Raw genomic sequence first — 23457 nt, 5'->3', positions numbered from 1 at the left:
ATATGTGACCAACTGGTATAGACTATCCTTTGTGGGCGTGGCTTGGGAGGCACTTAAGGTGGTTCTTAGGGGCCAGATCATACAGTATGCCTCATTCACTAGAAAATCTAAAGCACAAGAACTTGTGGAGATGGAATGGAATATTAAAAGAGCAGAGTCATCTGATGGCCTCGGATAATTGAAATTGAAGAGAAAAAAATTATCTTGATTCTAATGGGGCTTTTCCACTGCACGGTGCAGCTCTACTCGACTCTGCTCGCTTTTTGGAGGTTTTCTACTGTGGATAGTACCTTTATCCTTTATTTTAAATTTTTTTGGTCACACATTAAATACACAGTTTTTTTGCATATATACAGTGAAATTTATTCATTTTCACATATGGGGACAGAGTGCAGGATCAGCCATGATACAAAGTCACTACAAAACCATCAAGGACCACAACAGCCGGAGTGGTTCAAACAGAAGAAAGTGGAAGTGGTTTGACCAAATGGACGCTATCTATGGCATAAAACCGGCGAGCAATGGGAGGGAGAGTGTACTGGACCCGGACCACAGCATTGTTGGAGTCCATGATGGAGGACGGTACATTTTGTTACTTTAACTCTATATTCTGCTTGAATGCTTCACTTTTTTTAGTTGAACAGCTACTGGAAAGCTTGTTTCTAAAACAAGTGTTATAATCGGCAGACAGGTCATTCTTAGGGGATGGAAGTCAGTTGGAATACCCTCATTTCAAGAGTGGTACACAGAGATGGGCAGGGTAGCTGCATTCAAAGGAATGTCATATAGAAGGCTAGGAAAATTGGATTTGTTTAATAGTAAGTGGGGCAGCTATTTGGCATTTTTGTAAGGCTCTCGGGGAAGGGCAGCGGAGAGAGTTGTGTAGTATTAAATGTGTGTGATTATAATTTTTTTATCGTTTTGTGTGTATATTATAGCTTTGACCACAAGAATTATTGTAGAGGGTCAGGGTGGGGGATTGGGGAAGGGAATAATCAGAAGAAGAATCAGAATCAGCTTTATTGTCAGGTATGCTTACACACACACACACACACACACAGTTGTGTTTCCATGTTTTATGGGGACTTTCCATAGACATAATGGTTTTTATACTGTACAAACTTTATATTCTATCCCCTAAACCTAACCCTACCCCTAAACCTAACCCTCACAGAAAACTTTCTGCATTTTTACATTTTCAAAAAACATCATTTAGTATGATTTATAAGCTGTTTTCCTCATGGGGACCGACAAAATGTCCCCACAAGGTCAAAACTTTCGGGTTTTACTATCCTTATGGGGACATTTGGTCCCCACAAAGTGATAAATACACGCTCACACACACACACACACACACACACACACACACACACACACACACACACACACACACTATTAAAATACAAACGTAGTGCAAATATAAATGAAATTCTGTTATATACAGTGCTAGGGAATGTAATGGCAGAAGAGGTAGTATGTGTTGGATAAATATAAAAAGACAACTGTGAATTGCACAGTTTGAGGAAACAAACGGTTCCTGTGACTGACGGTTCTGGTGCTCAGAGCTCTGAAGCATCGGCCTGAAGGCAACAGTTCAAAAAGTAGTGGGCTGGTTCAGTGGGGTGCAGAGTGATTTTTCCAGCCTTTTTCCTCACTCTGGAAGTATACAGTTCTTGAATGGAGGGTAGGGGGGTAACGAATAATCTTCTCAGCAGTCCAAACTGTCCTTTCTAGTCTTCTGATGTCCGATTTTGTAGCTGAACCAAACCAGACAGTTATTGAAGTGCAGAGGACAAACTCAATGACTGCAGAGTAGAACTGTATCAGCAGCAACTGTCGCAGTTTGAACTTCCTCAACTGGTGAAGGAAGTTCAACCTCTGCTGGGCCTTTTTCACAATGTGGAACCAGGAACCTGAATGACTCCACTGCTGCCACAGTGCTGTTTAGAATGGTGAGGGGGGTCAGTGTTGGGGTTTTCCTCCTGAAGTCCACAATCAAATCAAACCATTTTGAGCGTGTTCAGCTCCAGGTTGTTTTGACTGCACCAGACAGCCAGCTGTTCAATCTCCCTTCTGTATGCAGACTAATCGTCATCTTGGATGAGGCCAATGACAGTGGTGTCATCTGCAAACTTCCGGAGTTTGACAGAGGGGTCCTTGGCAATGCAGTCATTTGTGTACAGGGAGAAGAGTGGTGGGGAGAGCACACATCCCTGGGGGGCACCAGTGCTGATTGTAAAGGTGCTGGAAGTGAATTTCCCCATTCTCAAAAGCTGCTGCCTGTCCGTCAGAAAGCTGGTAGTGTACTGACAGATAGACGTGGGAACAGAGAGTTCGTGTAATTTAGTCCGGAGGATAGCTGGGATGATGGTGTTGAAAGCTGAACTGAAGACCACAAAAAGGATCCTTGCATATGTCCCTGGTCTGTCCAGATGTTCAGGATATGATGCAATCCCATGTTGACTGCATCATCCACAGACCTGTTTGCTCAAAGCAAATTGAAGGGTATCTAGAAAAGGTCCAGTGATGTGCTTCAGGTGGGCCAACAATGTAATGGCTTCACTCAGCTAGGTTTCTGTGAAGCACAAGTCAGCAGTTTTTGAAAAGTCTTTGTTTGTACAGGTAAGATGATGTAGTTTGCCCGTTTTGTTAGGAAGAGAGAGGAGATTCGCTAGATGAATACTTGGCAGGGCTGATTGAAAGCCGTGCCAATGGAGTTTGACTAGAGTGTCTGCTCTTCTCCCTTGCCTGCGCCTCCAACTAAAATGTCCAGCAAAGCATACGAATAGTCAAAAGATTGTCTGGTACATGCTGCTGAAATTTCAGCAGTTTGTCCCTTGTAAAACTGATTGGAAAAAGCAACAATATAATAGGAGCGCTCCACACAGAGGCGACCATCCGTGGCGCCATCTTGATAATCTATACTAACTCAATACCCCATTATGATGAAGCAAAACACTGATTTTTGTATTACCTTGTAAATGTATTAAAAAGAAAAAACTGAACGATCACATTTACATAAGTATTCAGACCCTTTGCTATGACACTTGAAATTTAGCTCAGGTGCATCCTATTTTTATGGATCATCTTTGAGATGTTTCTAAACTTTGATTGGAGTCCACCTGTGGCAAATTCAATTGATTGGACATAATATGGAAAGGCACACACACTTGTTTACGCATATCAGAGCACAAATCATGAGGTCAAAAGGAACAACATGCAGAGCTCAGAGACAGGATTGTGCCGAGGCACAGATCTGGGGAAGGCTACAAAATAATTTTGGCTGCATTGAAGGTCCCAAGAGAACAGTGGCCTCCATAATTCTTAAATGGAAGTTTTGAACAACCAGGTCTCTTCCTAGAGTTGGCCACCCTGTCAAACTGAGTAATTGGGGGAGAAGGGCCTTGCTAAGAGACGTGACCAAGAGCCCAATGGTCACTCAGGTTGAGCTCCAGAGATCATGTGTGGAGATGGGAGAAACTTGCAGAAAGACAAAAATCACTGCAACACTCCACTGGTCTGACTGGCTTTATGGCAGAGTGGCCAGATGGAAGCAAAACAGCACCCAAAGGACTCTCAGACTGTGAGAAACAAGATTCTCTGGTCTGATGAAACAAAGATTGAATGGTTTGGCCTCAATTGTCAATTGTCATGTCTGGAGGAAATCAGGCACTGCTCATCACTTGTGCTGCATAATACCATCTTCACGGTGAAGAATGCTGGTGGTAGCATCATGCTCTGGGGATGTTTTTCAGTGGCTGGGACTTGGGGACTTGTCAGGGTTGAAGAAATGCTGAATGCAGCAAAATACAGAGATATCCTTAATGAAAACCTGGTCCAGAGTGCTCATGACCTCAGACTGGGCCGAAGGTTCACCTTCCAACAGAACAACGGCCAATCAGCACACAGTCAATACAACTTAAGAGTGAAATGTCCTTGAGTGGCCGATCCAGAACCCAATCGAACATCTCTGGAGAGACCTGAATATGGCTGTTCATCAACAGTCCCCATCCAACCCGATAAGAGCTTGAGAGGATCTGCAGAGAATGTCAGAAAATCCCCAAATCCAGGTGTGCAAAGCTTGTTGCATCATACCCAAAAAGACTTAAGGCTATACTCGCTGCCAAATGTGCTTCAACTAAGTACTGAGTTAAGGGTCTGAATACTTAATAAAAAGAAAAAACTGATATCACATTGACTTAAGTAAAAGAAAAAAAGAAATCTGTTTTTTGCTTTGTCATTATGGTGTATGAATTGTAGATTGATGTGGAAAAAAACAAAGTATTTTTGCATAATTCTGCAACAAAACAAATATGAAGGGGTCTGAATTACTGAGTTACACCATGGCTTTAGCAAATTAACATTTAATTCTCAGTTCATATATTATTAGATTCTCACATACAATGGTGTGATGTATTGCCTATACAGCTTGTTTTCAACAAATTACACCTGATAGGATATCTTTTTTTTTCCTCAATCAACAAATATAAATCATTTTAAAGTTAGTAGTGTACATTCTTCACCAATACTTGGTATTATTAACTGATATCAGGGAATCTTCTTGTAAACATTTGCCGTTTCATGCCATAACCTTATAGTCAACCTGCCCTGCATGAGACTGAGACACACACACACACACACACACACACACACACACACACACACACACACACACACACACACACACACCTTTCAGAATAAACCCTTTGTGTTTAGTACATGCTTATAAAAAAAGCTTCTTAAAGTTGATGGATTTGCAGTTGGACCAGAAGTGCTCTATTGTTTTTCAGATGTCAGCATAGACATAGATGTGATTGAGGTTCTAGAGAATATGCTTTGACCAACCAGCTGTTGAATCAACACTTGCTTTAAGCCCTTTGACATGAATGAGGCTGTAGTATGACCAAATTTATTTTCTGTCGTTCTTCAAATTTGAAATTGACAGGAAGGCAATTAACTGTTGATCAACACTATATGATGCCACAACAACAAAGAAAACGTGGATGAACATTTCAACAAATTTTCTGAAATACCTTCAACTGACATGACAATCTGATTGTGGTCTCCCTCCCTTTAATCACTAAGAGTCTGTTGTTCAAAAAAAAGTTACCAGTGCAACTGACCAACTCATTATTTAATAGTTTTAATGTCTTTCCACTAAAACAACACTCAAGTAATTATCCATTAGCAATAATCAATGACTCATTACTTTCTAATCATCATTATTTCACTGGAGATAAATGCCAATCATTCACTTATACAAGTCCGTTTATTAGCAACTAAACAATCATTCCTGTAGAATTAAAAAACCTATAAACTTATAAAGTTTATGGCTCATTAATATGAAATGCAGGCACACTTCCCTGACATGGTCATGTTGATAAGACTACAAAAGGTGTTTTATAATAGAAGGATTTAGCAAAAACAGAGGTATTCTGACAGCTGGTGGGGACATAATAATACAGATGTGAGAAGCGTGAAAACAGCAGCTTTTAGATCAATTAAAAACAGGGGGGGGGGGGATACACGTCATTTTAAGGCATCAATGTTATGATGCCCGAACCCTCTTGTTCTTGGTGATCCTAAAACCTCTACTTTAAAAAGTTTGCATTAGCTTAATGCTAACAAAAGACAACATGGAGCTTGTGAAATTCCAACAGGCAGACTATTGAACTAGAAACCATTAAACAATATTAGGATATCTGCATAGAGAAATCGGAGCAGCAAACATTCCATGTACCAACACTTCATTTCCTAAATATCCCTTAAACAAATCCAGTCCTGGAACATTTAAAAAGCTTTTGTGTTTCAGATCATTCAACAATATGTCTTTAGCAACAGTTGTGGGGCCCTTTTTTTGCTTGTTTCCTTTACAGATCCTGTGACCTGTCATTATGTGAATCTCAAAGAGGTCAACTTAATGATCCCCATTACTAATGACGACCAACTCAGGGGCAGCTGTGGTAGTCGGGATACGGGGAATCTTCTTCAGAGGGCTGGGAATATGCTAAGACAGACAGAAAAAAAATTATTTAGCATTTTTCTTCTAAAGAAAAATCAGTTTACTGCATTAAAATAAAAGGCTAGAAACATTAACTTTATGCAAGTACACAAATGCTTGTCCAACACACTGCAAGCAAGCCAACTCTAGGGGGCGATAGTGTTACCTACAAATATCTGTGCCATTAAATTAGCACTCCACCCCACAATGTTCTGCTGCCCATCGTGACAGCATTACCACCTCTGTGTGCATTATTTTTCAATAATTCAATGGCCCGTCGTCAATTCCTCACATTTAAGTGAAGATAAACAGATAAAATTTCATGCACTCAAACAAAATCATAACAAAATTCCATCAAATTGAAATAAGTTACGTAAATAATCAAATGTAAAAATATTGAGGTTTTATTAATTTAATTTTGTTCTGAAATTGAAATGTGTAAATCTTAAATATAGTAAATTTTTTGGAGTGTGCGCTCCAGAGGATCATTTGATTAGACATTTATTTAGACAAAATTTTTTGATTTTGGTTTATTTTTGGCATATTTTAAAAAGTGTTGACATGCCACGATTTCAGACACATGTACTCAGTCATGGGCTAAAGAAGAACTTCATATTTAGCGGCATTACAAATCTGTGCCCCCTTCAAAATTTCAAATGCCCCCTCGGGTAAATTATCCCATTTAGAAATTCAACAACACTCCAAATCGAGCTTGCATAGAGAGTATGTTTCGGCATGTTTATTTTCATTAGGGCAATTTAATATATTTGATTGAATTTTAATTAATATTACCTCAGTTGCAATGCTGGAATTGCCCAGTCCTGCCTCCAGAGGTCCGTCATCATTCATTGAGCGTCTGGCATACTGCCTACGATGCTTTTCATCCACCCGAGTGAGGTACCACGTTCCTGGGAACAGCTCATCAACAAAGCCTTGAGGGATGTAATTTGCTGTAGAAATACAATAACCATTCTATAGACTGCCAAGGCAAACTTCCATCAACAGGTACAAATCCTTTGAATTGTCAGTTAAAAAAAAAAAAAAAAAAAAAGTATTACTTTCTAGTGCACAAATATCTTATGAGACAAAAAACATCTGATGATTTGAATTCGAATATATGGAGGATTTGGCTTTGAGCTATCAAGCAACCCCTTGAAGAAAACTTTGTGTCTCCAAGACAACAGTGGCTGACAATTAGGGATGGGACATTATGGTTCTCACGATTCGGTTCGATTTACGATATGAAATTCACCATTCGATATAACACTTAAAATGACAAAATATTACAGAAAATTGTTTGCTCATCAAAATGCTAACACACAATATAAATGTAAATAAATGTTGCTCATATACCCTTCTCTATAAGCAAAGATCAGATGCAGAACAAGCCATAGAAATAAACAGAACGTGTCCTGAAAACAGTGTATATTTTAATGTGTCATTAGGGATATTAATAGGGAAACTGAAAATGCTATTTTCAGTTTTCAGCCGAAAGAGAAAAAAAGCTGAAATATTTGCCAAAATCTGTACTTTAAAAATCAAGTAACAGAGACAGTGACATGGATAAAATGCAGCGTTTAATGTAAAATTATGTAAACTGCAGCTTATGTTCAAATATATATTGATAGTAACAAGACTGTGCTCATAATTGCGATGTGCAATTGTGTATGTGTGCGTCCAAACGAACGAGCACAAAAACACTCAAAGGAGATTATGAAAGCACACTGTGGAGAATTCTAAATGCAAACCCACATTCTGTTGGTGTTTGCGTAACCAAGTTGCCTATTAAAGTCTACATTCCCAAAAGTAATGAAGCATTCGCTCTGTTGAATATCAGAGCATTAATAAAGAGTGTTTTCCCGTGTGTATTCAGAGTCTGTGAGGCTGTTAGCTTGAGTCACCATCACATACCATGGCAAAATATCCCCACCTACTGCTTGAGCCGAGCCGCACTCTAAAGCCTAATGGCACTTTTCCACTGCACATTACAGTTTGAATCGCCTCAACTCTACTCGCTTTGTTTTTGAGCTTGCATTTCCCACTGCAGTTTAGCGCAGCCTCAATGCGGGTGGGATTATAGGCTGATCGACATAGACACGCCGCCTCTACTGCCGTGACATCATCTTAAACATGACACAAACTGACCAAAACAATAATGACCGCTAGCTGTTAGCTACTAGCTCATTGTGCTGCATAAAGCAGTTGTTGCATGGTGATTTCACAAGTGTAACTGTCACAGGTTAACGTAGTGACTCTATAAACTTGGACTTACAAACATACACCCATTTCACGGATACTGTGCATTGCCGGCAATATTTACATCTGTGTACACATCAGGAACATGTTATGGATCTTTTGCTTTGTTCAGTCCAAAGTTTGTCACTGCTGTGTTTTGTTAAAGTTTGCAACTCTTTATAGTTTTTCTTAAAGTTTGTCATTATTTTCCTAAATGAGCAGAATGCCAGAACACGCAATAATTTATACGATAATTACCTTTATTTTCCCACATATTTTCCACAAACCTTATTGCAGTTAAACTTCCCGGGTTCACACTCTGCACAACCAAACCCATAACCCAGGTTAAACTGTTTTTTTAAAGCAACAGCCACATCACTTCCTGTGGAAGATACCATTTTGGGTGTGATGTCAGAGGAGGGGGGGATTTGGAAACAGTTGTGTTTGTCATATACTTTGTTGTTAAACTCTTTTTCTGTTAATGGTTGTTGTTTTAGCTGTTTGGAAGGCTTAAGTGTTGTGTTGGGTGTTTATATTATTTAAATTGATTGTTACAAACATTTTAGTTTTGTACCTGTGGTTGGTATGCCCTATAGGCGGGGCTTCAGCCTATAAATAAGCTTGCTGGCTTAAAGCCCACATATGGTGTCAGAAGTGGGAGCCTCCCACCAGTGAGTGACGTGCCTGCATAAGGTAATGCCCTGCTGACATGCCACCCAAAACGAGGGGTCAGCCTGAAGAGGGCACAGATGCAGTAATGGACCAAGTTGCTGTTGGAGGTGTTGCCGAGGAGAGATTGCTGCCTGTGGAAATCCCAGCCACTGGGGGAGATGCTGCCATCACAGCGCTGGCACAAATGTTTCAGTCATTCATGCAGTATCAAAAGGACCGGGATGAAAGGCAAGAGAGAGAGACTTCTCGCCGCGAACAAAATTACAAGGTCCTCAGCCACCAGGTCACCCAAATGCAGCTAGACATGGAGCGGACAAGACATGGAGCTTCGGAAGGAGCTGCAAAGCGGGTGATAGACCATGAACCTCGAATAGCCAAGCTGGAGGACAGTGATGATATTGAACACTACCTTACAACTTTTGAAAGACTTGCAGAGGTATATCAGTGGTCAAGGGGCAACTGGGCCGTTCGTCTTATTCGCTTGCTAACTGGCAAGGCCCAAAGTGCTTTTGTGGCTATGAATCCCTCACAAACCATGACCAAGTGAAAGCTGCAATTCTAAAAAAATATGAAATCGGTGCAGAGACATACCGGTTAAGATTCCGGTCCCTTAGTACCCCTGCCGATGAGACCCCTACGGAACTCTATATCCGACTGAAGGACTTGTTCTCCAAATGGGTACACTTTGAGCAAAGTAGTAAGAGGCACATTATGGAGTCACTTGTGTTGGAGCAGTTCCTGCGAGTGTTATACCCTGAGGTGAGGACTTGGGTAAAGGAAAGAGATCCTGACACCGCTGCAGAAGCTGCAACATTGGTTGAGGCCTACATTGCTGCACGAAAGGGACCTGGAACCACTGGATATGCTGGCATCCTCCACTCTTCGAAGGGTAAGTCTGATGGGTTTGGGGTGGGTTCAAACTCTCAAAGTGGCCCTAAAATCTTTAAGCTTGTTCATTCTAAACCCCCATTAGCCACAATGCCCCAGACAACAGTTAAGGGAGAGATTGTTGTATGTTATAACTGTGGTGAGCCAGGTCATACTAGGCCCTTTTGCCCACTCAAAAAGCCTAAGGCAACTGGTCTTTGTTATATGCCGCGGCCAGAACAGTTAAGAACACAGACCGATCGGGAGGCAGTCATCACTGTACTGTTAAATGGTAAACCCCTTCCAGCATTGGTGGACACAGGTTGTTCCCATACTCTGGTACAGGCCCAATATATACCCAGAGATTCCTGGAGTGAAGGAGATGTGGTAACAGTTCGTTGTGTGCATGGGGATAGCACTGAGTTGCCTACTGCTGAGGTTTATATTGAGGTCTGTAATCAGTCATATCTGATGAATGTGGGTGTTGCTACCAAGCTGCCCTATCCTGTACTGTTAGGTACTGACTTCCCTGTACTAGCTGAATTGGTGCAAGAGACTGTATGGTGTGGTGTTGTCACGAGAGCCCAAGCAAAGCAGCTTACTCAGGTTCCACAGCCCCAAGAAATAACATCAGACACACTGCGAGAAATGCCCTTCAGCTCGGAGACTAGTTTAGGTGAGTCACGGCCTACAGAGCAGGAAAGGCTGCAGAAACGCAGGGAGTGGGTTGAGGGGTTTTTGGAAACTTCAGAGGAAGCTGAAGAAGGGGCAGAAGAACCCGAAATCACTGAAGCAGACTTAGTTGTCCCAGGTAATCTAGCCCAACTTCAGCGTGAGGACTCAACCTTGACTGAATGTTTAAACCAGGCTGAGGAGACTGAGGGTGTTGTGTCTTTGCTCGGTAAGACTTTTGTGGTACAAAATAGTATTTTTATACCACTTCCTGTAGTTGACACTCCTTTTAAGCGAATAGGAGTTGACGTAGTTGGGCCTGTGGAAAAGAGTCAGAGAGGGAACAGATTTATCTTGGTTCTTTGCAATTACGCTACCAGGTACCCTGAGGCATATCCATTACGAGAGGTCACAGCTAAGCAAATAGCCACTGTACTCCTACGATTTTTCTCTCAGGTTGGCATACCTCAGTGCTTACAGATCAGGGTCCAAACTTCTTGAGCCACACCCTACAAAAAGTATATCAATTGCTGGGCATAAAGAGAGTACGAACCACCCCTTACCATCCTCAGACTGATGGTCTTGTTGAACGTTTCAACCAGACCTTGAAACCCATGCTGAAGAATATGTTTCTGACACTGGCAAGGACTGGGACAAGTGGCTTCCATTCCTCCTGTTTGCATATAGGGAGGTGCCTCATGCATCTACAGGGTTCTTGCCATTTGAACTGCTGTATGCTCACCATGTCAGAGGGCCTCTGGATGCATTGAGGGAGAGTTGGGAGGCCACTGATAAGCCAGATAAGAAAAACATTCTCTCTTACATACTGAAGATGAGGGAGCATCTGCAGAAGACAACAGCCCTTGCACGAGAAAATCTCCTGCAGTCTCAAAAACGACAAAAAGAGTGGTACGACCGAACATCCAGATCCCGTACATTTGAGCCAGGTGAGAAGGTCTTGTTGTTGTTACCAACGAGTGAGCATAAACTGCTGACTAAGTGGCAGGGCCCCTACCAAATAAAGCGGAAAGTGGGTCCTGTGACATATGAGCTAGAGATCCTATCCAGGACCCAGCCCTTGCAAATCTTCCATGTTAACATGTTGAAGAAGTGGTATGCTCGTTCTACACAACCAGAATCTACGTCTGAGGAAGTACCGGGAACCACAAATGCTTTGTTCGTGAGATCCGTGGAGGGAGAGGAGGAAATAGAGGAACAATACCTGCCTGGTCGTCAGGGGAACAGTCAGCTGAACTTTGAGCACCTGGAAGATGGTCAAAAGCTGGAACTTTTACAATGCATCCCAGCCCAAATCTTTATGGAGACACCTGGCAGAACAAACGTTATCCACCATCTCATCACTCTCAAAGATTCCAAACCCATTCGTCAGCCAATATACCGGGTCCCAGAAAGACTTCTACCAGTTATGAAGGAGGAGTTGGAGACCATGCAGAGCCTTGGTGTTATTGAACCTTCAACCAGTGAATGGAACAATCCCATTGTCCTAGTGCCTAAGAAGGATGGCAGTCTTAGATTCTGTCTGGATTTCCGTAAGCTCAATAGTGTGAGCAAATTTGACCCGTATCCCATGCCAAGAGTGGATGAGGTAGTGGAGAGTCTTGGAAGAGCGAAGTATCTCACCACACTTGACCTCTGCAAGGGATATTGGCAGGTTCCATTAAGTTCAGAGAGCAAGGAGGTGACCGCATTTAAAACACCCTTTGGACATTTTCAGTTCCGTGTCCTTCCCTTTGGGCTTCACGGAGCTCCGGCTACTTTCCAAAGGATGATGGACCAGATCCTCCGGGGAACTGAGAAGTTTGCTGCTGCATACTTAGATGACATAATCATCTATAGCCAAACTTGGCAGGAGCATATGGGTCATCTGAAGGATGTGCTACTGAGAATTAAGAATGCTGGTCTAACCATCGGCGCAGACAAATGTACCCTAGCCAGGACTGAGACACAATACCTAGGGTATGTGCTGGGTCATGGAGTAATACGTCCACAGGTGGGGAAAGTGGAGGCCATCAAGAATGCAGAACGGCCAGTGACCAAGAAACCGGTCCGTTCTTTCCTTGGACTTGTGGGGTGGTACAGGTGTTTTATCCCAAACTTCTCTGAACGAGCTGTTACCCTAACTGATTTAACTAAAAAAGACAAGCCAAATAAAGTTAACTGGACTCAGGACTGTGAGAGGGCTTTCCAGGACCTAAAGGATTCCTTATGCACAGAGCCTGTTTTACAGACTCCCGACTTTGAAAAGACTTTCACTGTGCAGACCGATGCTTCTGAGCATGGTATTGGGGCTGTACTGCTTCAAGAAGGTCAAGGTCAGCTCCAACCAATTGCCTACATCAGCAGGAAGCTCCTTCCCCGTGAATCCAGGTATTCCACAGTAGAGAAGGAGTGTCTGGCAATTAAATGGGCATTGGACGCTTTACGATACTACCTGGTGGGACGCAAATTCACACTTGAGACTGATCACAGAGCATTGGCCTGGTTGGGCCGTATGAGAGACACCAATGCTCGTATCACGAGATGGTTTTTAGCCATCCAGCCATTTGACTTTGAAATTTTGTACAAAGCTGGAGCACAAAATTGTACAGCAGATTATCTCTCTAGGACACCTCAGGTCCATTTAGTTTTGTACCTCTGGTTGGTATGCCCTATAGGCGGGGCTTCAGCCTATAAATAAGCTTGCTGGCTTAAAGGATAGCACTTTTGATTGTGAACTTGTATAGTAAGCAGTGTTGCGAACGTTGGGCCATTTGGTTTAGCCAAAATTAGCACATTGTTGCTGTTTTCTTTTCGTTTTGTACAGTTTTTATTTATTTTTGTTTCTCCTGCACTGTAAATATTTTAGCACTCTCCAATAAAACACCATTTTGGATTTTGCATCAACTTTTTTGTACAACACGTCATTTCCTTTTTTTCCCACTCCAACTGGTTGGCCTTCCCACAGTAACAGTTAAATTGGCCTGGTTTTTTTAGAAGCAAGGTTCCAGTAGCTGGTTAACCAAATAAAGTGAAGCTTTCAAGTAGAGCATAGAGTTAACATAAAACATATCATCCTCTATCGTGGACCAACGCCAGTCCAGGGCACTCTCCATCCCATTGCTCGCTGGTTTGGCGTCCATTTGGTCCACTTCTCCTTGATGGATCTGCAGTCACTTTTCATCTTTTTTTTTTTTACACTTTTCCCTACACTGCTGGTAGGTCCGGTGGTAGCCGTGTGCAGCCAACACCCAAGACAATTCCTGAGAGACTTTCGTTTCACTCATCGCTAACGAGTGGACCATCTGCACCTAGTTTATTGAAAGTGGTTTTGCGCACAGCCATTTCTTTCACAATTCTAAAGTTGCGTGAACAACTGATACTGCTATCGCTGTTGCTAACTTTAAAACTAACAGGTTGATGTCGCGCGTTGTAAATCCAGTGATTTGGTATAAAAAAAAAAAAAAGATTTTTGGGGTTTTCCACCAATTCAATTCAAGTCTCACCCAAATGGGAAAATTCACACTTTTTGTCTGAAACTGGACCAGTAAGTGACACAGTCACAGATAAACCAAGTTTATTTTTCCCCACTCACAACAATATTGGCAATATGGATGATGTATTCATCAGTACTTTATTAGCACTTTGTAGGGTAAATGTTTGCTTATGTTAGGCAAAAGTCAGTTTATATATAGGCTGTAACATGGATACACACACATTTATGTGTTTTTATTTATATATATATATATTTATATATATATATATATTACACATAAAAGATAGACCGACAGACAGATTTTCCAAATTCTAATAAAAATAAAATATATAAAGCATTTTTGGCCTTGTGTCTCCAGAATTTTCGGTTTCAACCAAAAAAAAAAATTTTTGGTGCATCATTAAATATTAAGACACATTATTCAATGAAAGTGGTGTCGACTCATCTTTGATGTACACACATTACACGGAGGAAACTATCAGTTTCAATCATCTTAAATCACATTTCATCAAAACAAGGTGATTTTCCAGGTATTCCAGTTTTTAAAAATTTCTTAAAAAGGTAAATTCAAGCACTTGAATGGCAAATTTCGAAATATCAAGTTGCCATGACATGGTTCATAATTATTTAGGTTCATAAATTCGATATATCGTCCCATCCCTACTGACAATATTTGCAATTTTGGTCTGTTTGTAACAAAGCAGTTTCAGATGTTAGAAAACGAATGAGTCATATGGACTATTTTATGGTCCTTGGAGCTTGACAGCCCTAGTTATTCACTGTTGTTGGAAAAAGCAGTTTGGACATTTAGCTACCTCTAGTCTAGTACAAGAAACTGCAACATCGATCCCAAAAAAACAGAAAAACAAATCATTGAAAGACAGAATGAAAACATTTGAATACCTAAATGATGGGTTTCTTCTCTGAGCTTCATGTTCTCAGCAAATACATTGGGTGAAACTTTCGTTCTGGAGTCCAATCTGGCCTGTAGGTCGCACAGGCTGGATACCAGCTTATCCAATGCAGAGCCTAAGAAATAGTCATGTCAATTAGCACAACTGTCTGTGAATCAAACTGGAGTTATAGTGTAGATAGTCAAGACTTCCTGCTGGGCAGTATGACAGTTTTCACCCTAAACACTATTCTTTCACTTATTGGACTGTTATTTAAAAACTTTTGATTTAACCATATTGAATAAAACTGAAAATGACATAAGTATTTTGCTTCAAAATAATTTTGATAATTTCAGGGATTTTCATTAGCTACATACATTTGCAAAATCAAAATGTCCCTTTATCCCAAGGGGCTTTAGCCCCATTGTATCCTATGCATTTACATACACTACATACAATATTTACATGTAAAAGATACATGTATATCTGTGCTTTTACAAATACGACAACAAAGAGAAAACCTATAGCATACTGAAAACTGTGCATCAGAATCACCGTCGTTCAATTTCATTTTTTATGCATTGCAGGTGCTGCGTAACTGTAGGTCGTTTATGCATTAATATAGAATTCAACTTGTGTGCAGACACAGGCATGTGTATCTATTGCCAGTTTCACAGTGGCCTTGAAAGTGGATAATTATCATATTTGTGATTTTTTTTTTACAGTTTTGAGTCTTTTGTTTTTGACCTAAGTGTTACAAAATCTGAAGATATTTTTGTCGTTAATTTGTTATTAATAATTGTATCTTTTGGCTTGTTTTCATCAATTAAAGAATCAAATACAACAAAGTAGTTTTCATTTTAAAGTATTTAATTAGCTGGATTACCAAAAATAGACATTACTATATTGCTATGTAATATTTAAAATAAAATACATTCAAAATATATATTTGAACAAAAATGACCCATACAATGATAGAAGACAGGGGTTTTCAAAGTCTTAGACAGTGAGGCCCCCCCTCTGACAAAACAAATGTTTTTTCTTCTTTTTATTTTCTTGTGTTGAATACCCAATTCCCAATGTGCTCTTAGTCCTCATGGTAGCATAGTGACTCGCCTCAATCCGGGTGGCGGAGGACCCGTGCAAATGAATACATGCAGTTTGGCTGGTAAATTTATTAGGAACTGCAGAATAACATGCAAGTAGGCCTTGCACAGAGGGAGAATATTTGTATGAATTAACAGTGGCAGCACTACGGTCTAATCTGAAACCATGTGCCTTTTATAATTATTAGTATTAATAATTACTGCGGTCATTTAATTATAATGTTTCATTGTGATTAATCATGATTTTTCAGTTAATCGTGATTAATCGCAGATTCTTTTTAAAGTGCAAAAATTTACACACACACACACACACACACACACACACACACACACACACCTGGAACAATGCTGATTACAACAGAATTTACCTTTGATGTGTCCCTCATTTTCTTAAAAAATAAAAATAAAAAAAATCTGGGTTACAGTGAGACACTTCTATACTTTTAAAACAGTGAGTATTTTAACATTTACAGAAGACAGAAACAATGTGCATTTTAACTTGATTTTAGTGGGATAAAATCGCTTGCTAACCTTTTCTGTGTTGAGTTAAATCCAATTTTACAGATTTGTTGCCATCAGGATGTAATGCTGCAAACACTAAAACCCCAAAACAATGGTAAATTTTTTTTATTACTGCTCAAATAACACGTTTTAACAAGAATTAATGGAAGTGCTTTTATAAAATTATAAGATTCACATTTTTGGGTTTAAACTCTCCAAAAATTGACCACATTCACCTACATTGTAAGTGTCTCAATGTAACCTCCATTTTTGCTTTTTTAGAAAAAGAAGAAATTAGTCGAAATACATTTTTGTGGTAATCAACATTGTCACAAATGCGGTCGATTGATTTGAACTTTAACTGAACCCAGAATATTCCTTTAACATTTCCAAAACAAAGCCTTCCACAGTACAGAGAGAGAAATGCACTAAAACAGCACCAATTCAAAGTCTAAGTGGGAGGTTGACCAATTGAAATATCTAGTCCCCATTGTTTACGTAGTTTGAGCATTAAATCTCTTAAATCTCACTAATGCAATCATGAAGCCATATTTACTTGATTTGCCACTTTGAACTCCACATGAAAGGCACTTGCAGAGAATGCCTTGTTTTGCTTTTAGCGCAGGCATAGTCTACGTTACGATACCTTATCAGAACTGTCTGAAACGCCAAGAACAACGCCAAGAAAAGCCTGATGCTTAACTCCAGCAGGTGGTGTGAAGAGGTTTAGGGGTCCTTTCTCAATCACTTGATCACTGACATGGAGATGCTGTTGTGTGTATTTTTGTGGTGTGTGCGTCAGTGTAATGGCCTTGGACACAGCGCAACGGTTCCGACCTATTCAACCAGTGTTCAGCCCTTACACAGAGCTGAATACGCATGTCAGAATCTAATTTGAAAATTGCGATAAAGTAAACATTCACACATTAAACATTTTAAATTACTCGCATGCGTTAACGCGTTCATTTTGACAGCTCTACTAATTATTTTACTTCTCTTTATAATATATATCTATTGTATTTATTTATTTATTTTTCGTTTGTGAATTTATCTTTATTCTCTGCGCCACCCCTGACAGGATCACGTGCCGCCAAGTCTGAAAACCACTGGTCTAAGCTGAAACCATGTGTATTTTATTATGGTATTTCTCTTTAACATTTTTATTGCACTTATTTTTTGTCTTCAGTTTGTTCCCCATTTAATATCTTACATCAGCCGTTTTCAAATTGGGGGGCAAGACTCCCTAGGGGCCATGTGATTAGGTCAGGGGAGGCGTGCTCCCCAGTGCCCAGACACTGATATAAAATTTTGGTCATACTGCCCACCCCTAGCTGTGGCATAATGAGATTGTGTGCGTGCGAGTACAGACCAGGTGTAGCGTCTTGTGTGACTCTGATGGAGTACAGCGTAGCAGCAAAGCCTGAGCCGTAAGAAAACACACCGATTCTCTGTCCTGCCAACTGCTGTGGTGTGTGTCTTTAGAATAAAACACAAAATTACTTGTACATCTCATTCAATGTTATTTACACTGGTGGAAATAAGAGGAGACATGAGGAACACTGACTGTGCGAGCACTGATGCCAAACAGCCGTACACTGATGGTGTGTACATGTTGCCATTCTGATTTGATACAAGTAGAGACGCTTTTGTTTTCTGCTCAAACAGTTCTGAGCTGGCTTTCATAAAGACCTTCTCCACATTTCGGTCGAAATAAGTGTCCTCAACCTTCACATCCCTAAAAAAAAAGAAAAATGTTTTAAAATAACAAGGGATAACCTAGAATCCAGAAAAAAATATGGAAATAGAATAAAATCAATTAATAATAAAAAAAAAACTTCGTAGGGCCCTAAATGACTATTTACTGCGGTCACTAATCGGTCATCTAGATGTTATCTAGTATGGAAAAGAGCAGTGTGAATATGTTTCAAAATATTTCCTTTTGTGTTCCATGGATGAAAGAAAGTTAGGAACAACATGAGGTCAGTAAATACTGACAACATTTTCCTTAAGCCAATTGTCATAAGAAAAATTATTTGTTTGTTAAATGTGACCGCTGAGTAAATTTAAAGCATGCCTGTGTATTCTGTGATAACACTGTCTGCAGTTTAAAGCTCAATTGATGGTACTCTTTTCAAAAAGCATCTGCCATGAAAAGGAGGATATTAACCTGAAAGCTTCCAGTCCGCTAAAGGGGCCGCTCTCCGTGTTTGGACTGGGATGAGAGAGGAAATCGTTGAGCATTAGACGAGCCAGAGACTTCTGCACTAGTTTGCAGTAAGGAGAGTGGAACACCATGAAGCCAAAGTCTTCAAGACTAAAACGCCTTTCGAGACTCTCTGGAACACAAGAAAGAGAAGTCACAAAACACACAACATTATAAAACACAGGATATGTATAGTTCTCTAGACGAGCATTCATTTAATGTTAATCTAGTTGTGCTTTGCTCTGTTGGTATGTGAATGTATGAAACCTGAAGATAAAAGATGGAGCCAAAAGGTCACTTTTTCCTGGAGATAGCGCTTTGCTATAGCTCTTAAAGCTCATTCAAATTAGCACAGATTCCAACCTGAAGCATCGAAATCAGTCATGAGACACAAGAATTTGGTTTGGCCATGTCTGTGCAGTAGTGGCGTTTCGTTCGTGAAGGAATCATTCTTTTTAAAACTAATCGTTCTTGTTCACCTCCATACACACACTCATTTTTCTTTTGCTGATGTCTCTCCCTTAGTAGTATCCAGAGAGCCAATGGACTCTCTGGATTCTACTTTTCATGCCTGTAAAGACTGACTACAACTCCAGCCAATAGCATTCGTGCGCTGGCTGTGAAGGAGCATATCATTGGTTCCACCCGCTGAATGAATACACCCTTCACTGAACTAGTCGGTCACTTGAGTATGAACGAGATGAGAGGTGAAAACACTGAATATATTAGTAAACTGGTTCGTGAATGACTTGTTTTTTGTATAGCTTGATAAAAATGTGATAGATCTGCTTTGTGGTCATTTGTTGGCAAAAGCTTATGATGCTTTAACTGCAGTGCTGAAGTATGTTTGTAGAATTTTAATAAAGGACAATTAGACTTGTTGAATGCTTTCGGTTCCATGCAATCAAGGCCGGATTTACCACCGGGCCGATTGGGCCGGTGCCCGGGGGCCTCCGACCTCTAGGGGGCCTCCAAGACCCCACTAACTGTGTGGCCTCATCCTTTTTGTAATTTTTTATTAGTATTAAATTAAATTAAAATTCATGAATGCGTGTGTAATTGTGCGTATGTGTGTTAACAATAATTTATTTACACGCAAAAAGTATCATGATCAGTTTTTCGGCTGTGTCGGATGATGACGAATCAGGTTACCGCGGAAACTGTTGATAGCGGCAAAACAGGCGGTAGAAGATAGTGTGAAAAACAGAGAGTTGAGGACATCGAAAAAAACAAACAAAATGGATAAAAAACGGTGGAGCAGCGGAGCCACAAAACGTAAAGCTAAAAAGGAGAAGGATAGCCGAGAGGTTTTAATTAGGAGTAATATTCCAGCCATCTCTACTTTTTACAAAAGTCGGCTCGACCAAAATAAAGAGCCTGGCGGCGCCGGCGCCTGCGGTGATGCTGAGTTTAGCACAATATCCAGCTTTGCTATTTTAGATGAACCTGAGCATTAGCACCAGCACGACAAGACAGAGAACCCCAACCCGCCTGGAGTGACAGACACCTATTCAAATGCCTCCCCACCACCACAGTCTCCGACTCCGCTTGAGACCGAACCCGAAGCAGGTGCTGAAGGCGACAGAGACCCGGCGGTGACGTGCATTACCAGTTTGACCGCCTCAAAATGTAGGCATATCTATTACCTTTTCCCCTTATTAAAAACCCTGATTATTAGATGCCCGGATCTAGGGAATTGGTTGATGAAACATTGATTAAAATTAAGATTTAAATGAATACAAAACGAAATTCACTTTAAAGAAAGTCTTTGTGCTTTCTGTTTGAGGTCTCTGTGAAAACGTTTTAAAGCATTCTTTTACTTTTAGTGCCGCTTTCACTGTCACGTCCGTAAAATTTTTTTCCTCATAAATGCGAACACGAAAAATAAAATAAAATGAATATTTTATTCTGTGGAGACTGTCAATCCTTCTTCATCCGGTGCCGGTGGGTACTATTACTTTTGATTTGCGCAGTGTAATTCACTGAATTGATTGCTCTGCTACCAGCCTCTGTCACGTTACAACCTAGTATATCGTTGATCATCTGTTTCTCCGTAAAAAAAACAGACTGTACAGACATGACTATAGTTATTCTTAGTTATGTTATTAGCCTGTATTTTCATAGATTTTAATCTGCTTTTATTCCAATAAATTCTGTTGATTTTGTTCTGTGATAGTTTCCATTTTGTCTTTTGTTTTATAGATATTTATAGATCTCTTTTGCTGTCACAGTTAACATCACAAGAAATGGAGTTGGTGTTTTTGTTTTTAACTAAAGAAAAAGGAGGAAAGGAAAAAGAAAGAGGAGAGGAGGAGGAGGAGGAGGGGCCTCCAAGATTTTGTGCCCAGTGGCCTCTGCTTCCTAAATCCGTGCCTGCATGCAATTACTTAAAAGATGGTCATTTGGCGCAACCTGCAGCTGCAAAAGCGTAACTTGAAGCTACGGTCAGTGAACGAATCAATAAACAAATCTTTTTGCTCGACATTATCAAAAGAATTGAATCACAAAATGAATAAAAATAACCACCACTAATGAAAGAAATTAATGAATGTTGCATTTATATAGCGTTGTTTCGGACACAACACTCACAGTGCTTTACACAGTGCACAGTGGTTTTTGTCTCTCTTGTCGGGCTCTTCTCACGCACCTTAGAGTCTAGCTCAGGGGTGTCCAAACTACGGCCCGCGGGCCAACTGCGGCCTGCGGTCCAGTTTTTATTGGCCCGCGGCAAATTCTGAAAATATAATTGAATATGGCCCACACAAGAAGCTTGAGCTCAACTCTGTTGCACTTCTCATTTTCAACACTAGATGGAGCCAGGCAGCCAGCCACAGAAACGGTGCTTCTCAACCGTTACCGCTAGAAAAACTTTTACCGCGAGTCACCAGAAATGGCAGCACCCAAGAAGATTTCAAACACGGTGGGAAAATTAATATTTTTTCAAAGAAATCAACGGAAAGTGTGTCTGTTTGATTTGCAATGAAGATGTTGCTGTGATGAAAGACTATAATGTCCGTTGGCACTATGAAACCAAACATCAGAGCTACACATCGTACACCGGTGCCGAACGAACACAGAAAGTCAAGTCTGCAAGCTCAACGACAGTTTTTTTTTTCGTGCTAACAAAATACAGGAAAACGCCACAACAGCAAGCTATGAAGTCGCTAAACTTATTGCCCAGCACGGCAAACCGTTCTCAGACGGTGGTTTCATAAAGCAGTGCCTCATCAAAGTCACAGAAATAATGTGCCCGGAGAAAGTGCAGGATTTCAACAACGTGAGCTTATCCAGAAATACAGTGGTGCGGAGAATCGAGGACTTTCTCCTGACATGTCAGCCATCCTTCAATCCAAAGGACAGCATCACTGCTCCCACTGACTGCAATGTTCTTCACATTATAGAATTATCAGTTCATATTAAACAGCAATAAAGCTAAAAGCAGCGCGCGTGTGACCTAGAACCATGGACAGCGCGCCGCGCAGAGATCTGCCACATGAACGCGTTTCCCCCCGGGGGCGAGCGCTGCGAGTTGGTTGTTGCGCGAGTGTCTTGCTGCACCTTCCTCTTTGTCGCTTTTGAATTGTGTGCGTTAGTTTTGAAGTATTTTTTATTTGTGAGAATTGTTCTTTAGTCGAATTAGCAGTCTCTTGAAATTGCCTCAGATTATTAGTCTGACAAGTCCTGCTAAATATTGTAAACCTTAATTACAGACAGTTTACACATGTTCATATTTTTAATGAATATAATTGAAAGTAGAACGGGGCTGTCACCAGGGCTGTATCCGAGTAACTAGGATGTTTTGAGTCAAAAGTCCTATCAACATCTGTATTTTCTCCAGCAAGGTTTTGTTTCAACAAAGTATGTTGGTTTTCATTTAACCTTAAAATAAAATATTTTTTTGTGAAACTAAAAGTTCAATATACATTTTTTGAAGGTAGTATATAAACTGAAAGGTTTTCAGGACAAGAGTATTTTTTTCATAAATGTCAACCTGGGGCAAATTGTCACATGTTTTTTACTATACATTGATATGTACACTGAGTGCAATGTTCTTCACATTATAGGTGAGTTACAATGTTACGACCACCTGTGCCACCTGCAGGCCTGTCGTTCCAGTGCACGGGCAGTGCAGTTCCAGTTATTAACCTGACTCTTTGCAAACACACACAACTGACATTGTATTTAATTCATACCACACTTTTTACTTTAATAATAAACAGTTCTTTATTCATTTTAAATGTTAAAACCTAAACTGTTTGTTCCTGTTCCTTTTTATGTTGAGACCTTGAGTAACAAGCCAGGTCGTAAAAACGCAGTATTCATGTGTCAATATAGTGTGTGGCCCGGCCCTTTGTTTATTTTTCTGTATTTGGCCCTCACTAAAAAAAGTTTGGACACCCCTGGTCTAGCTGATCCCACAAAAGCTCAATGGGGTTAAGATCCATAACACTCTTTTCCAGTTATCTGTTGTCCAATGTCTGTTTCTTTGCCCACTCCAACTTTTTCATTTTGTTTTTCCGTTTCAAAAGAGGCTTTTTCTTTGCAATTCTTCTCATAAGGCTGCACCCTTGATCTTCTCTTTACTGTTGTACATGAAACTGGTGTTGAGCGGGAAGAATTAAATGAAGCTGTCAGCTGAAGACATGTGAGGCATCTATTTCTCAAACTAGAGACTCTTGATGTACTTTCCTCTTGTTTAGTTGTACATCTGGTCTTCCACATCTCTTTCTGTCCTTGTTAGAGACAGTTGTCCTTTGTATTTGAAGACTGTAGTTTTCTCGGTAATTTCAAGCATTGTATAACCTTCATTCCTC

The 23457-nt window shown here is 40.4% G+C and overlaps 1 protein-coding gene across 5 annotated transcripts in view; it reads right to left on the bottom strand.

Annotated features, from left to right (window-relative positions):
• Window positions 1-395: 395 nt before the first annotated feature.
• Window positions 396-23457, bottom strand: part of LOC127636987 (hydroxymethylglutaryl-CoA synthase, cytoplasmic-like) — a 35040-nt gene continuing 11978 nt past the window's right edge. For all 5 annotated transcript variants that reach the window (XM_052117813.1, XM_052117814.1, XM_052117812.1 and 2 more), the window contains 6 exons: window positions 18608-18776; window positions 18005-18175; window positions 17810-17916; window positions 14844-14969; window positions 6794-6951; window positions 396-6007 (listed from right to left, as the gene is read on the bottom strand). In XM_052117813.1, coding sequence (XP_051973773.1) covers window positions 5918-6007; window positions 6794-6951; window positions 14844-14969; window positions 17810-17916; window positions 18005-18175; window positions 18608-18776 — 821 coding nt within the window. In that variant the 3' untranslated portion in view covers window positions 396-5917. The remainder of the gene's footprint in view (window positions 6008-6793; window positions 6952-14843; window positions 14970-17809; window positions 17917-18004; window positions 18176-18607; window positions 18777-23457) is intronic.

The sequence above is a fragment of the Xyrauchen texanus genome, chromosome 44 (assembly GCF_025860055.1).
Source record: "Xyrauchen texanus isolate HMW12.3.18 chromosome 44, RBS_HiC_50CHRs, whole genome shotgun sequence".
Lineage (NCBI taxonomy): Eukaryota > Metazoa > Chordata > Actinopteri > Cypriniformes > Catostomidae > Xyrauchen > Xyrauchen texanus.
This window is presented reverse-complemented; position numbering and strand designations above follow the sequence as displayed.